Consider the following 17,083-nt stretch of genomic DNA (forward strand, 5'->3'; position numbering starts at 1 on the left):
GCATGGTAAACATAAGGTCAGGTCCAGTGATGTATAAAGTTCAGGTAGGTGTGGCGGTTCTCACCAAGCACGTAGATCATATGAAGTTAAAAATCACACAACACAATGTTATAGTCCAACAGGTTTATTTGGAAGCACTTGCTTTTGGAGCGATGCTCTTCCATCAGATGGTTATGAAAACTGCAAACTCACAAAGAGTGCTGGAGCAAAATGTGCCCAGATTCTTGACAACCTTTCCATCTCTTCTGGGATTTGTGGATTCTCCATCTCCCTCAAGCGTTGAAGATACCTTGGAATCTGAGATGGGCATAACTGATGTCAATACCTATGCTGCCTGAATAAGAGAATGAATTTCTTTTGAGACACTCCGGGGGCAAGCTATTTTGTGTTACTTGCTGCCCATGTCAGAGGCTGAGTTGGAGGAACCTACCTGGTGCTAAAACGGCAAAGGAGGAGCTACAACAAAATGAACTGACCGATGTCCTTGGACTCAGAAGGGGAGGGATGTAATGATTGTAACGTTGTCAGCCAGATGGATCCCATACAGTATGAGTTGCCTGACTGAGGCTGTTAATCTGGTCTAATCAGGGAGCCCAGGCTGACAGATAAGAACAGGAGTGTCAGAAATTCTGTTCACTCTGAGAGCTGGCTCTGAGGGAGCTGGATAGGGTGAATAGCCAAGGTCTTTCTCCCAGCGTGGGCAAGTCTAAAACTGTAGGGTATAGATTTATAAAGTCATAAAGATATACAGCATGGAAACAGACCCTTCGGACCAACCCGTTCATTCCAATCAGATATCCCAACCCAATCTAGTGCCACCTGCCAGCACCTGGCCCATATCCCTCCAAACCCTTCCTATTCATATACCCACACAAATGCCTCTTAAATGTTGCAATTGTACCAGCCTCTACCACTTCCTCTGGCAGCTCATTCCATACACGTACCACCCTCTGCTTGAAAAAGTTGCCCCTTAGGCCCCTTTTATATCTTTCCCCTCTCACTCTAAACCTATGGCCTCTAGTTCTGGACTCCCCCCCCACCCCAGGGAAAATACTTTGTCTATTTATCCAATCCATGCACCTCATAATTTTGTAAACCTCTATAAGGTCACCCCTCACCTTCCGACGCTCCAGGGAAAACAGCCTCAGCCTGTTCAGCCTCTCCCCATAGCTCAAATCCTCCAACCCTGGCAACATACTTGTAAATCTTTTCTGAACCCTTTCAAGTTTCACAACATCTTTCTGATAGGAAGGAGACCAGAATTGCATGCAATATTCCAACAGTGGCCTAACCAATGTCCTTGTACAGCCACAACATGACCTCCCAACTCCTGTACTCAGTACTCCTGGCCAATAACAGAAAGCATACCAAACGCTTTCTTCACTATCCTATCTACCTGTGACTCCACTTTCAAGGAGCTATGAACCTGCATTCCAAGGTCTCTTTGTTCAGCAACACTCTCTAGGACCTTACCATTAAGTGTATAAGTCCTTCTAAGATTTGCTTTCCCAAAATGCAGCACCTCGCATTTATCTGAATTAAACTCCATCTGCCACTTCTTGGCCCATTGGCCCAATGATCAAGATCCTGTTGTAATCTGAGGTAACCTTCTTCGCTGTCCACTACACCTCCAATTTTGGTGTCATCTGCAAACTTACTCACTGTACCTCTTATGCTCGCATCCAAATCATTTATGTAAATGACAAAAAGTAGTGGACCCAGCACCAATCCTTGTGGCACTCCACTGGTCACAGGCCTCCATTCTGAAAACAACCCTCCACCATCACCACTCTTTGTCTTCTACCTTTAAGTCAGTTCTGTATCCAAATGGCTAGTTCTCTCTTTATTTCGTGAGATCTAACCTTGTTAACCAGTTTCCCATGTGGAACCTTGTTGAACACCTTACTGAAGTCTGTATAGATCTCATCTACCGCTTTGCCCTCATCAATCCTCTTTGTTACTTCTTCAAAAAGCTCAATCAAGTTTGTGAGACATTATTTCCCAAGCACAAAGCCGTGTGGACTATCCCTAATCAGTCCTTGTGTTTCCAAATACCTGTACATTCTGTCCCTCAGGATTCCCTCCAACAACTTGCCCACCACTGACGTCAGGCTCACTCATCTATAGTTCCCTGGCTTGTCCTTACCATCCTTCTAAGTGGAGATGAAAAAGATTTAAAAAAGACCTGAGGGGTAGCTTTTACATATAGCGGGTGGTGTATGCATGGAACAAGAGGAAATGGTGGGAACAGTACAATTACAACATTTACAAGGCATCTGGATTGCATATGAATAGGAAGGGTACAGAGGGATTTGGGCCAAATGCTGGTAAATGGTATTAGGGATTGGGATGTCTGGTCTGCATGGATAGGTTGGACCAAAGGATCTATTTCCATGCTGTATGAGTGTGTGTCTGGATACTGCTGCTCTTTACATGATTTCCTGCACCCATCATTCAATTCTGAAGAAGGTCGCTGAACCTGAAATGCTTTTTCTGCACAGATGCTGCAGACCGACTGAGTTTCTCCAGCTGTTTCTGTTTTTATTTCAGATCTCCAGCATCAACAGATCTTTGTCTTTAGATCTCTAGATTTGATTTCTAGATTTGATTGTGATAATAGAATGGGGACATAAGATTATAAACTACAATTGAATGTAATTATACTGCTGCTCAGGGTACCCATTTTATTAATATCTGTAAAGTAATGCTTAAATTACACTGATTTTGTTTTTATTAGAGCCATAGAGATGTACAGCACAGAAATAGACCCTACGGTCCAACTTGTCCATGCCAACCAGATATCTAAACCCAATCTAGTCCCACCTGTCAGCACTTGGCCCATATTCCTCCAGACCCTTCCTGTTCATATACCCATCCAGATGCCTTTTAAAGATTGTAATTATACCAGCCTCCACCACGCAACACCATCTACATGAAAAGGTTGCCCCTTAGGTCCCTTTTATATCTTTCCCCTCTCACCCTAAACCTATGTCTTCTAGTTCTGGACTCCCCCACCCCAGGAAAAGACTTTGTCTATTTATCCTATCCATGCCCCTCATAATTTTATAAACCTCTATAAGGTCACCCCTCACCCTCCGACACTTCAGGGAAAACAGCCCCAGCCTGTTCAGCCTCTCCCTATAGCTCAAACCCTCCAACCCTGGTAACATCCTTGTAAATCTTTTCTGAACCCTTTCAAGTTTCACAACATCTTTCCGATAGGAAGGAGACTAGAATTGCATACAATATTCCAACAGTGGCTTAACCAATGTCCTGTACAGCCGCAACATGACCTCCCAACTCCTGTACTCAATACTCTGACCAATAACAGAAAGCATACCAAATGCCTTCTTCACTATACTATCTACCTGTGACTCTACTTTCAAGGAGCTATGAACCTGCACTCCAAGGTCTCTTTGTTCAGCAACACTCCCTAGGACCTTATCATTAAGTGTATAAGTCCTGCTAAGATTTTATTAAAGTCTTGGCTATTGATTTTTTTCAAAGGGATCATCTGCATTTTTTTTTGTTATTGGTTTAGTGTCAGGGGGATCATTCTGTGGAAAAATTAATCATGATCTCGGAGGGGCCAAACACGGTTTTCATATTCTAAAGAATATTCTGGTGACAATAATAAAGTGAAGGATCGAAACGAGTAACCGTACTCTTTAAAAATAATTTACCTCAAAAAGCGTGTTTAATAAAGGTAATGCAGCCCTCTTCGTTGACAGAGGTTTCGATCGAATGTTTGGTGCTCCTCCAGGCCCCTCTCGGTGGATGTGTCTATGATCGGCTGCTTTGGGCTGGCTGTTTATTTTTGAATTGTGTTTGACCGTTGGGCGCGAGGCTGGGCCCTGGAGCCGCACCGCCAGGCCGCCCGCCCGCCCGCCGGTACCTGCAATGGCTGACATTCTCATTTTCCTCATTCGCGGCCTGGGCCGGGCCCTGGACCTGCTCTGCTTCCTGCTGGACCTTAATTTCTGGCTGGTCTCCTCTGTGGTCGCGGCTGTCTCAGGTACCATGCATTTGCTGCTGTGTCTGCCCGGTGCCGTGGCGTGTTTGCTCGCCCTGTGCTGCAACCTGCTGGGGCTGCTGGTACTGGGGGCGGCGGAGTTGTCTTATTGCGCCCTGCACTTCATTCTCAACCTGGTGTGCAGTTTGCTGAGCGTGCTGTTCAGCCTGGCAGAAAGTCTGAAGCTGGTGGGTCACCTGCTTTCTTACCTGAGCCTGAGGGGACGGGAGATGCTGCAAAGGGGATTCGCCAACGCTTTCAGCTCCGGTCACCTCTTTCTCAAGCAGGTGTGGGATGCTGTGGGGATCCTGGTTAGCCTGTCTGCATACTTTGTCAATACCTTCATCAACTTGTTCCTCATTGGAACCCAGAACCTCCTTTCTCTTGTCACAATGCTGTGGGACCCCTTGGTAAGAGTATCGGATGTCTTTGCTTCAATTCTCACCTATTTGTCAAGCAGTGTCCTTGGCAATGTGATCCTGCTGTGGACACCGTGCCAGTTTGTCATTGAAGTCCTGATGTCCCTCACCAAACTGTTGGTTGACATTTTTCTCCTGAATCTGTATGGGTTGGCAATCACTTTTGTTGTCATCTCCATCACCACAATATATGCAAATCCAGAGTTAATATTGAGGATTACTAATCAGATGACTCTATACTTGAGCATTGCACCAAGTCTTCAGTGGATCAGGAGAAATATTGCACATATCTGTGGGTTAGTAGTGGCTACTGTGCAGCTGATGGTCAACTCTGAGACGTGGCAGCAAATATACAGTCAACAACTACATGGTTTGAACCCTCATTATATCAGTAACTGGCCTCTTGACCAAAGAAGGCAGCACCAGACTGATCGTAATGACAACTTGGAGGATCGAACAATCACAGACCAACAACTAATTATCCAGTTAGAACAGCAAATAGATCCCAACCCAGCCCAAGGAAATGGTAATCCTCTAAGGGAGCAACAGTTAACCATGGCTGAGACATCTGTATGTGGACCAGAAGCTGGCAATGGATCTTTGTCTTCAGTAGCAAAACCAACAGGTGGCAAAGACAATAAGAACAATGTTCCTGTGGAAAACAATCTTTGGATGCTTTTGAAGGAGCAAGAAGAACGGAAAAAATGTGTTATTTGTCAGGACCAAGCAAAATCTGTGTTGTTGCTCCCATGCCGACACTTGTGCCTCTGTCAAGGTTGCACAGCTATTCTCTTGGAGCAGCCCGTCTACCAACGCAACTGCCCACTTTGCCGCCAGATGATCCTACAAACATTGGATGTGTATTTCTGATTGGCCGTTTGAATAAGCTTTAATAGAAAGGGTTTGATTTGTTAGTGTCTTTAATTGACCAATCATTGAAGTGTTAACTGAACACATATTTTCAAATTGTTATGCAAATCTTTAGCCATGGGCTTTAGAATTCAAATATGATTCCCTTTCTTTTCAACCATGACCAGTACAAGCACTGCTGTATACGAATATTACCTAAAGAATGTATGTATGTATTACTGGGAATTGGAAACCTCAGTTCCAGCACTTTATTCGGTAACCTGTCCAAGTGATAACTGAAAACACAATTGATTTTTCTCATGTTCAGTTGTGTGCTTCAGCATCTGCCATCTTGGTCACTGGTTTCTAGAGATGACAGTGAGAAACTGAAACCACGAATTTCTGACTGCTCAGTGACCAGCATTATCTGGTCAACAAATGCAAGGGTTGTGGGTGGTGGTGGGGAAATGCTGCAAAATAATCAGCTTTGAGAGGCTGGTGCTATCGATTCAATGATTGTTTAATATTTTAGTACAGTGAGCTGTACAGGGTCGGGGCCCAATGATCATATATTTCTGGATTGTCTTTACAATTTATCTGAAATGTAATTTTCCTTCTTTCTAGACAAATTGTAAATTATTTTTACATGAATGGCCCTTGAATTATCTATCTGATATTTTGGGAACATTCTCCAAATTTTTGTTTATAGAATGCTGATGCAACACCTGAAACACAGTATACATTGTGAGCAACGAGGTACAGTAACAAAGTTTGAAGTTAAATAGTTTGTTTAAAAAAGCAGCTGAACAAGTGTCTCCAATTAAGGTTTGACACCACATGAAAATCTGTCTACATTTAAGTTTTTTTTTCATGTTTTTAGTTTTATTCCTTTAAATAATCACAGTAATTCTTGACCAAATCTGAATTGCAGATTACAAAGGTCAAAGAGTTTTACTTCTTTTTTGGGCTTTTTATTAGTAATGCTACACACCAAAGAATAGTGGCACTGTTCAATGGATGTCTCCAGACATTTGAGGCATTTAGAACTAAAGATTACTTTAAGAAATAAAGCTTTGAGGACCATCTCTCTGTCGACTGGAGTTGGAGGTAGTGGATGGGTTAGTTCTTGGGTCCTGTGCAGACTAACTGATAAATGCACTGCTTAAATTAAACTCATTCATTTCTCTCATACCAAATGTTTGTCAGTACAGATTCTGTCTGAATATTGCATGCTTTCTGCTGCACAGATCTGAATTTGCTGAGATGCTGAACTTAAGACTCCTACTACAACAAATATTTTTATAATAACACAACCTGAAATAAATGTTTGTCTTTTAAATTTATTGAGGTGAAGATCTTGTATCACAAGAATATTACCTTACTTTACCTACAACAGCTGATTGTATGCCAAGCATATCATAGTCAACATTATGCTAACAATATTTAGAAGTGTGTATATGATGATGGTGGCTGCAGTGTTCTTCAGATTGCTTTCCTTGAGCTTGGTACCTACCTGTAATGGAAGTCTTTTGTGAGACATCATAGATGTGAGAGTTGCACACCTCTGATTTTGGAATTTGTAGTTCTCAGTATAAAGTTTATAGATCAAGACAATAATGAGCGAAATGAAGAAACAAACATAGATCTAAAAAGCTTGAATATATTCTGACCCGTTGGCCTAGATTTTAAACTACACCTGCCCTACCTCAGATAAGTACAAAGGTGTTGAGCAAAGTGTTAGAATCAAAAAATGCTTCCTTCCTGGTTGCCATAATAATGACAGAGATGCAGACCCTAATTGAGATTCCTGCTGAAAACAGTTAGTACCATGATTTCACCTGCGCCAGGAATTAATTTTAACAGATCTTACATGGGTGAGTATGATACTCTGTTGCCCGACATCAGAAACATGAACTGACAGGTCACGTGAGGATTAGTAAGTTTAAATACCCCCTTTTGTGTCTTTGCTATACCTCTTAGCACAAAAGGAGATCAGTATTCCCTTCAGATCTTGCAAGTTCTTGGTTTTCCTCAGCATTCCACTAGTTTTGGGGGATATTGATCATCAGAATTCTCCTCATAGACTTCCAATATGGTTCAACAAAATCCCCTCCTGCCATTGATTATCTAATTTCCATGAGCTCCTGCCTGCAGCCAAATTTCTGCTTCCGTCCAATGATCAAGTGGTGAATCTGGTCAGGAATCCAGCATATTTAAGTGATCATGTCTTCCACAACCTCAAATTTGTTTGGATGCAATGCCCTTCTGCTCAGTCAATCCCTTCTTGAAATTCTTCTTGTATTATTAAATCCATAATCTACAAATGGTTACTGCGAGGATTAAATTAGTTTTAGTTTCCATTACTATCTTTTACCATTCCAGACAAGCAAATTTCTATAAAGAATTAGAATATAGAACATTACAGCACAGTACAGGCCCTTCAGCTCTCGATGTTGCACCGCCCTGTCATACTAATCTGAAGCCCAGCCCACCTACACTATTCCACGTACATCCATTTGCCTGTCCAATGACGACTTAACTGCACTTAAACTTGGCGAATCTACTACCGATGCAGGCAAAGCATTCCATACCCTTACTACTCTGAGTAAAGAAACTACCTATGACATCTGTCTTATACCTATCTCCTAATTACTATTTTCTGACCCATGACTTCCACTAATAACCAAGTAGATAAAAGACTGCACTAAAATATGCAGTTTCGAGGTTTAATTGTGATTACAATTAGTCTTAATGTTAAGCTCAGGCGAATGAGTTAAAGTTTCCACTCTCAATCGTTCATCATTCACAATGGAAGATGTCTTTATGTGGACATCAGTTGATAAGTGAATTTGTGCGAGCTTCAAGTTCTTTCTATGCGCCGTCTTCCCACTATGGAATAACTGACAGGCGAAGCATTTCATCTTTATGGACTGAGTTCTTTTGCTTATAATGACACATAGGAATAGAGTTAAAAATCACAACACCAGGTTATAGTCCAACAGGTTTATTTGGAAGCACTAGCTTTCAGAGCGCTGCTCCTTCATCAGGTAGCTGTGGAAGAGGATCATAAGAGACATAATTTATAGCAAAAGATTACAGTGTCATGCAGCTGAAATGATATATTGAACAAACCTAGATTGCTGTTAAGTCTTCCATCTTTTAGAATGGGTTGCAGGTCTCAGTTTATTAATATGTAAACCCCAGAACTTTCTCGAGATAATGTGACTTAAAAGAATTTCTGGGATTTACATATTAATGGTCTGGCAGCATGTGTGGAGAGAAATCAGAGTTAATGTTTTAGGTCAGCTGACCCTTATTCAGAACTGTTGGTAGCTAGGACAAAGTTTTGTTTTATGCAGGAGATACAATGGGGTTAGGGGATAAGGAGTAAACAATAGGTGGAGATAGATCCCAAAGAGAGAGAACAGTTGGACAGTCAAAGGAGTGGGTACTGGTCAGGCCTGGAGAATGAATGCCTGCTAATGGGGACTGTTAGTGGCTCACAATAATTAGTGTGTAATTGCAAACCATGTGATAAAGCCTGCTGTTTTGGGGGGAGGTGGGTAGCGGGAGGGGAGTGGTGATAATGTTGGGGTAAGAATATGGAAGAACATGTCTTAAGCCCTAAAAATATTGATATTGAATCCAATAGAGTTCCCAAACAGAAAATGAGTTGCTGTTTTTCCAGCTTGTGCTGAGCTTTGCTGGAGCACTGCAGCAAGCCTAACTGGCCAAGCAACAGGGTACACAAGTGTGTTAAAGTGGCAGGCAACTGGAAGCTCTTTTTTTGCTGATAGAATGTAGCTGTACTGCAAAGTATACCCAGATTATGCTTTGTTTGCTGATTGTTTCCCGTGGTGACATTGCTGAGTGGTTAGCACTGCTGCCTCACAACGCCAGTGAACTGGGTTCGATTCCAGCCACAGGTGACTGTATGGAGTTTGCACAAGCTCCTGTTTCTGTGTGGGTTTCCTCCCATAGTCCAAAGATATCCAGGTTAGATGGATTGGCAATGCTAAATTGCCAATAATGTCCAGGATGTGTAGGCCAGGTGGATTAGCCATGGGAAATGGAAGGTTATTAAGTTGGGGTGGGGGGGGGGGAGGTGGCGTGGTTTCTGAGTGGGATGATTAGTGTGGACCTGAAAGGCCAAATGACCTATTTCCACACAGTAGGGATTCTGTTATCTATATAGAGGAAACCACATTGTGAGCAGTGAATGCAGAAGACTGGATTAAGTGAAGTGCTTGTAAAGTGCTGCTTCACCTAGAAGGTATGTTTGGGCCCTTGGAGACTGAGGAGGGAAGAAGTAAGCTGGTAGGTGTTAAACCTTAGCAGTTGCAAGGAAAGATAGGAGGTGGGACTGTAGGAGGTTTTGGGAATGAAGGAGGAGTGAACCAGAGTGCCCCAGAGGGAATGATCCTTGTGGAAGGCTGACAAGGGAGTGGAGGGGAATTAGTGTCTGGTGGTGGAATCCTGTTAGAGGTGGCAGAAATGGCAGCAAATGATCCTTTGGATGTGGATGGTTGGTGAGGACAAAGGAGCTCACTTTTCAAGTCTAGACAGTTAGATAAAGGGTCAGTTAGACGCTAAACGTCAGCTCTTTTCTCTCCTTACAGTTGCTGCCAGACCTGAGATTTTCCAGCATTTTCTCTTTTGGTTTCAGATTCCAGCATCTGCAGTAATTTGCTTTTATGCTGCGTTAAAATGACCGGCTACAGGAAGGTTGGAGTCTTGCTTGTGCATGGACAGGAGATGTTCCGCAAAGCAGTCATACAGTCTGCTTTTGTTTCTCCATTGTCGAATAGGTTGCTATACATTTGGTGCAGCAAATGCAGTAGACCAGATTGGAGGAGGCACAGATTGAATGCTGCTTCACCTGGAAGGACTACTTCGGCCCTTGGATAGTGAGCAGGGAGGAGGTGAAGGGTCAAGTGTTGCACCTTCTGCAGTTACATGGGAAGGGAGGGTGGTGTTGGTGGTTGAGGAATGGACTAGGATGTCCTGGAGGGAGCGGTCCACAAAATGTAGATAGGGGAAGTGAGGGGAAGATGTGTTTGGTGGTGGTGTTCTGCTGGAGTTGTCTGAAATGGCAGAGAATAATTATTTGAATGCAGAAGCTGATGGGACGAAGAGTGAAGACAAGGGGGACCCGATCACGCTGTTGTGAGTTATCAGAAGGGACAAGGATGGAGGTACGGGTGATAGGTTGGATGCGGTTGAGCGCCCTGTCAATCACAGTGTGTGGGAAACCATAGTTATTGAAGAAGGAAGCCATGTCAGCAGTGCTCGTTTGGAAGGTGGCATCATCCGACAGATACAACGTAGCTGAAGGAACTGGGAGAATGGACTGGAATACTTTACAGGACTTGGGATATGAAGAGCTGTAGTTGAGGTAGCCACGGGAGTTAGTGGCTTTGTAGTGCATCGCAGTGGATCATCCATTCCCTGAAATGGAGATGGAGAGGTGTAGGAAAGGAAGGGAAGTGTCAGAAATGGACCATGTGAAAGTTATAGAGGGGTCGAAATTAGAGCAAAATGAACAAATTTTCCTAGGTCCAGGCAAGATCATGGATGCCATTGAAACAATTGGCGATGTACTGCAAAAAGAATTGTGGGAATGAGCCTGTGTAGGACTGGAACAAGGATTGTTTCATTCCCCATAACTAGGCAGGGCATAAGAGGGACCATGCAGGTGCACATAGCCATTGCTTTGACCTTGCAGAAGTATGATGGATTAAAGGAGAAATTGTTCAGTGAGAGAACACATTCAACCAAGCAGAAGACAGTGGTGGTGGATGAGGATTGTTCAGGCTCCTGGACGAGGAAGAAGCCAAGAGCTCTCAGACCATCCTGGTAGGGAATGGAGGTATAGAGGGGATTGGGCATCGATGGTGAACAGGAGCCAGTTAGGGCCAGGGAACTGGAGATTGTCGATATGGCAGAGAGCATCAGAAGAATCATGGATCTAGGTGGGCAGGGTCTGGAAAATGGAGAGACGATGGAGTCAAGGTAAAAGGAAATGAACTCGTTGGGCAGATACAAGCTGATATGATGGCTTACTGAGGGCAGCCTGGTTTCTGGATTTTAGGAAGGAGGTAAAAGCGGGCTGTCTGGGATTGGGAGACTATAAGGTTGGAGGAAGTAGGGGAAGGTCTCTGGAGGTAGTGAGTGACAGTCTTGGCAACAGTGGCTTCATGTTCAGATGTGGGGTCATGGTTCAGGGATAGTATGAAGAAGCTGCCGAGAGTTGGAGTTGAGCTTTTCAGGTAGAGGTCAGTGTGCAAGACTGCAATGGTACCACCCTTGTCTGCAAGATAGGGGAGGACCTGAGAGAGCAAAGTGTGGCAATTTCAGAAGGGGACAGGTTAGAGTGGATGAGAGGAGCAAAGAAGTAGAAACAGTTGATGGTGTGCCAACAGTTTTCAATGTAGAGATTGAGGGCAGGTAAGAGACCAGAGGAAGGGGTCCAAGTGGAAGGTGAATATTGAAGATGGGGGAAGGGATGGGTAGGGGGCTGGGATGCGGGTGCGGGGAACTCCTGCCCAAAAATGTAAGCGTGGAGATGGAAGCAGTGGATGAACAGTTCAACAGAACTGAGACCTTTTCTGAGGTCAACATCAGACAGTGGAAGGTCAGATGGGATAATAAATACACAACAAGAGGTAGGTTTGAGAGCGGAAAACAGGCCTGGATACCTCTGAGTTGTTGCATCTTATGTTCGTTGATGCTTGAAGGGAAAGTTTCTTGTTAGCATGTCAAATGAGCCAGAGGATTAGGTGGAACTGGGGAGCAGTACAGCTGTGAGCCAATGTGAACTAGTGCTTTTAGAGAGAGAGAGGTTGAGAGCGTGCTTATGACAAGGCATGGCAATAATTGTGGATCTCTGGATATGGCGAGAACAACTGTTAGCAAGGGAACTGCAGGGGTTGGGATAAATGTTTTGTTCACCACCTAAGTTCACTTGGCAGCAAACTACCTGTAGAGAAAGAGAAGAGAGCTGCCAGAGATGTTTATTGGATGGAAGATTTTCAAATGGCAACATGTGAGCCATAGCAATCACACTGTTACTACTGTCAGTAAGATGACTAGTTGGTGATACCTGCAGATACCACACTTCAGAGTGAAATGAATGGGAATTGACATTGTTGACATATTGGTGATTATTATTGAAGTTAAATCTCACACAACACTAGGTTATATTCCAACAGGTTTATTTGAAAGAACAAGCTTTTGGAGTGCTGCTCCTTCAGGTAACAAGTGGGGCAGGATTATAGGACATAGAACTTATAAGTAAAAAATCAAAGTGTCATACAACTGATGCAATGTATTAGACAAACCTAGATGGCTGTTAAATCTTTAATCACTTAGAAAGGGGACGCAGGTTTTGATTGATTAATACGTGAGTCCCAGTTCAACACTGGCACCTCCACATCATTATTGTTGAATACAGGGTCCCTTTACAGATTCAATGAACAGGGAAGCTATTTAAGGTTATTTATGAATGACATGTTAGTAGTCTTTTTTTTAAGTCTACTTACTTTATCTTTTGTGCAAATCCTGTCACCATCATTTGTTTTATTCTGTAATAATAGCTTTACTGCATTATGTTTAACTTGGAGAGCTGAATGTTTGTTTAAAAGAAATAATTTATTTTAATTGCTGGTTTTTCTTGTTTGCTTAGGAGTTGAAAGCTTAAAGGAAACTGTGATTTCTTTGTGTGTTTCCACTCTTTTTTTCAACTCTGCTATCAGTATAGTAGATTCTGAGCTTCATAAATTAAGACCTAGACTACAAAAGAAAGAAGTTGCAAATCCTGATTTGGATTTAACTGGGGTATTGTGTCCAATTCTGGAAACTCCAGGAAGGATCTGATGGCTTTAGATAGAATGGAGAAAACATTTCCGAGATGAGTTCTGGGAATAATTGAACTATCGCAGGAATAATTAACTTGGAAAAGCTGGGATTGTTCTCCTTAAAGAGAAGGTCAGGAGGAAACTTGATTGATCTTTTAAAAATCATGAGAGGTCTAGAAAGTCTTGAATAAAAGCTGCTTCCATTGGTGGAAGGATTTAAAACCAGGAGCACAGAATTTAAGATTATTGGTGAGAAAAGGTAACATGGGGAATAATTTGTTTTTAAACGGCAAGATCTCAGGATTTTGAAAATACTAATTGAGAGTGTAACAGAGACAGATTTAGTTGTGGCTTTTGGAAAGGAATTGGCTAAGCACAAGAAAAGTAAGGAAATTAACAGGACTATGGGAAAGGATGAGATGGTGGGTCTATTTCAGTTAGTCTTGCACAAAACCAGCACAGATGTGAAAAGCCAATTGGCCTTATTTTATGTTGTTCTCTTAATTTATTTGGAAATACTAGCTTTCGGAGCACTGCTCCTTCATCAGGTAGCTGTGGAGCAGGATCATAAGACACAGAATTTATAGTAAAAGATGAGTGTCATGCAACTCAAACAATATATTGGACAAACTTATTTTGCTGTTAAATCTTTCATCTTTTAGAGTGGGTTGCTCGTTTTGTTTCATTAATATGTAAATCCCAGAACTACCTTTTAAGTCATATTCTCGAGATAACTTAAAGTTTTATAGTTGTAGAATTGTATTTACAGACGCATTCTATTATGCTCAAAAAGCACACAATCTGTAGGCAGTCAATCCATGTAACATTTTATAAATTCCTACTTTGGAAATAGAACCAGTCTAACTCAAGATTGAGATACAGACAGACTATAACCTCTCACCTTTAATACATTGTCTGAGCTGAGATGTCACCTTTGTTTTATAAAACCTTTAAGTTATCTTGAGAATATGATTTGAAAGAACTTCTGGGATTTACATAATAATGAACCAAAGCCTGCAATCTATTCTAAAAGATGAAAGACTTATCAGCAATCTAGGTTGGTTCAAATGTCATTTCAGTTGCATGACACTGTAATCTCTTGCTATAAATTCCGTGTCTTATGATCCTGCTTCACAGCTACCTGATGAAAGAGCATCATTGCAAAAAGCTAGTACTTCCAAATAAGCCTGTTGGACTACAACCTGGTGTTGTGTGATTTTTTTTAACTTTGTCCACCCCAAACCAACACCAGCACCTTCACATCATGGCTTCATTTATGAGGTTGTAAAGATTGTAAAAAATCCAATTTTACAATGGCACTAAAGAGTCATTTCCTAACCAACTGTAAGCTATGTGTCAACACTTTTAGATCAGCTTGCTGTTGTATTGCAAATTCCACCGGGTTTTTGCAGGACACAACTCAGCTCTCCTATCTTCAGTTGCCCTTCGTGAGTGAAGCTTTAAATTCTAAAATAGGCTACTTTGCTGATAAATAGCCTTGCCCAGTTTAGAATCAAGCTGTACAGGTGTTAAATGTCTGGTATGTCTAAAATGGCATATCAGATCCAGACCTCAACCTTTATAATTAAACAAAAACACTAAGTGGGTCAGGAATTACCGATGTAAAATGTGACCTTTGCTTACGTTCTCCTAAGGTCCTTAAAATCATAGATGCCACTCCACGTGATATCAAGACAGTGCAAAGGATGTGGACCCTGACAACATTCTGGCAATAGTACTGAAGACTTGTTCTCCCAGTTTAACCGTGTCCTTTGCAAAATTATTCTAGTATAGCTACATCACAGACAGTCACCTGACAATGTGAGAAATTAGCAAAACAAAAGGACAAATTTAACCCAACCAATTACTACTCTATCAGTCTTCTTTTGATCCTCAGCTGTCATGAAAATTGTATCACTAGTGCTATAAAGCAGTACTTGCTCAGCCATGAACTGACCACCAATTCTCAGTTTAGGTTCTGCCAGTCAGCTCTTAATGTTGTTTAATATCTTGGTCCAAACATGGATAGGTGCAATAATAGTGATTGTGCTTGATATCCAGGCCACATATGACCAAGTATAATGCCAAGGAGTCTTAGCAAAACTGAATTCAGTGGGAACCAGGAGGATATGTTTGCTGGCTATCTAGCACAAAGTTGGTTGTGGTTGTTATGGGTCAGTTATTGCAGCTCCAAGACACTATTGGCGAATTCCTCAGGGTACTTTTTTTGCTCTTACTCAATTAATCACCACCAGTAAATGACCTATGTAGCCAATTGGATATTTACCTTGCAGGGCCCTTTCATGGGTAGCAGTAGCTATCAAAAGATGAGTGGGATTTGGAAGAATAAGAAGGGGCCAAATCACAATGAAGTCGGAAGGGAAAATGAAGCGCTTCATGCCCTGCAGTGCCCACCTAAATCTAAGGCATCAAGAGAATTGAATAACAGATGCTCCTGTCAAAGAATATCCCTGGGCATGAACGTATTCCTTCCTCAGGGATGTGTCCTATACCCAGCTGCTTCATCAATGACCTTCCTTGTAAGGCCTGAAGTACAGATATTTGCTAAAGATTCTGTATTATTTAACACCATTTTCAACTCTCCAGACTCTGAACCAGTCCGTGGCCACATGCAGCTACACTTGGGTAACATCCAAGCTTGGACTAATGAGTATTAATCACACCACACAAGTGCAAAGTAATGACCATCTTCAACAAGAGAGAGTTTAACTATGTTCTCCTTGATATTCAAAGACATTACTACCACTGAACCCTCCACTATCAATGTCCTGGGGTTACCATTGACAGAAGCTTAAAATGTACCAGCCATGTAAATGAATATTGTGGCTACAAGAGCATGAATTCCACGTGGAGACTTTACCTCCTGTCTCCCCATTGGCTGTGTACCATTTACAAGGTAGGAGTCAGCACTATGATGGAAAAATCGGCACTTGGCTGGATGAGTGCACCTCCAAAAGTAATTGAGTAGACAAAGCAGTCCACTTGATTGGCAACTCCTTTACTACAACCTTCACTCCCTTCACCACCACCACAGTAGTGTATACCATCTACAAGATGCACTGAGAATTCAAAGGCCCTTCACGCATTCAAATCTGAAACCTGTACCATTTTGAAGAACAAGGGCAGAACACCAAAACATGGAAGTTTCCTCCATACTATTCTGACTGGAACTCTCTCCCTGTTCTTCACTGTCACAAGGTCAAACTCTGGAACTCCCTCACTAACAGTATCCTGGGTACACCACAGGGACTGCAGCACTGAAGGGAACGAGTTTACCACCACCTTCTCCAGGACAGTTGGGAATTGGCAATAAATACTAGCACAGCCAGTGATACTCATATCCCATGAACAAATATACAATAAAATATCTTCTTCAGCCATATACAGTTAAAAAAAACTAGAATCAATATACCAGAAATGAATAGTTTGCATATTTTTACTGGAGGTCAAAAGGAGATTTTCATTTGCCCTTTTCCCCCTTATTTATCTCAGAGCCTCCTGATTGAGATGTAATAGATAATTTTTTATCATCAACAAATTAGATTTCAGAATTGAGACAATTAATAGAACAGTACAGGCACTGAGGCTCTCGATGTGCCAATCTTTTATCCTACTCTTAAGATCACACTAACCTACATATCCTTCATTGTGCAATCATCCATGTGCATATCCAAGAGTCGCTTAAATGTCCCCAATGTACCTGACTCTTTTACCACCACTGGCAGTGCATTCCATGTACCCACCACACTCTGTGTAAAGAACCAACCTCTGACATCTTCCCTAAACCTTCCTCTAATCACCATAAAATAATGCCCCCTTGTGATAGCCATTTCTGCCCTGGGTTAAAAGTCTCCGACTATTCACTATCTATGCCTCTCATTATCTTGTACACCTATATCAAGACACTTCTCATCCTTCTTTGCTCC

General features: G+C 42.2%; 1 protein-coding gene across 1 annotated transcript; it reads left to right on the forward strand.

Annotated features, from left to right (window-relative positions):
* Window positions 1-3,715: 3,715 nt before the first annotated feature.
* Window positions 3,716-6,623, forward strand: rnf26 (ring finger protein 26). The gene has a single exon (XM_072593496.1). The coding sequence runs from the start codon at window positions 3,901-3,903 to the stop codon at window positions 5,299-5,301; it is 1,401 nt and encodes a 466-aa protein (XP_072449597.1). The 5' UTR covers window positions 3,716-3,900; the 3' UTR covers window positions 5,302-6,623.
* Window positions 6,624-17,083: the final 10,460 nt, after the last annotated feature.

The sequence above is a fragment of the Chiloscyllium punctatum genome, chromosome 23, assembly GCF_047496795.1.
Source record: "Chiloscyllium punctatum isolate Juve2018m chromosome 23, sChiPun1.3, whole genome shotgun sequence".
Taxonomy (NCBI): domain Eukaryota; kingdom Metazoa; phylum Chordata; class Chondrichthyes; order Orectolobiformes; family Hemiscylliidae; genus Chiloscyllium; species Chiloscyllium punctatum.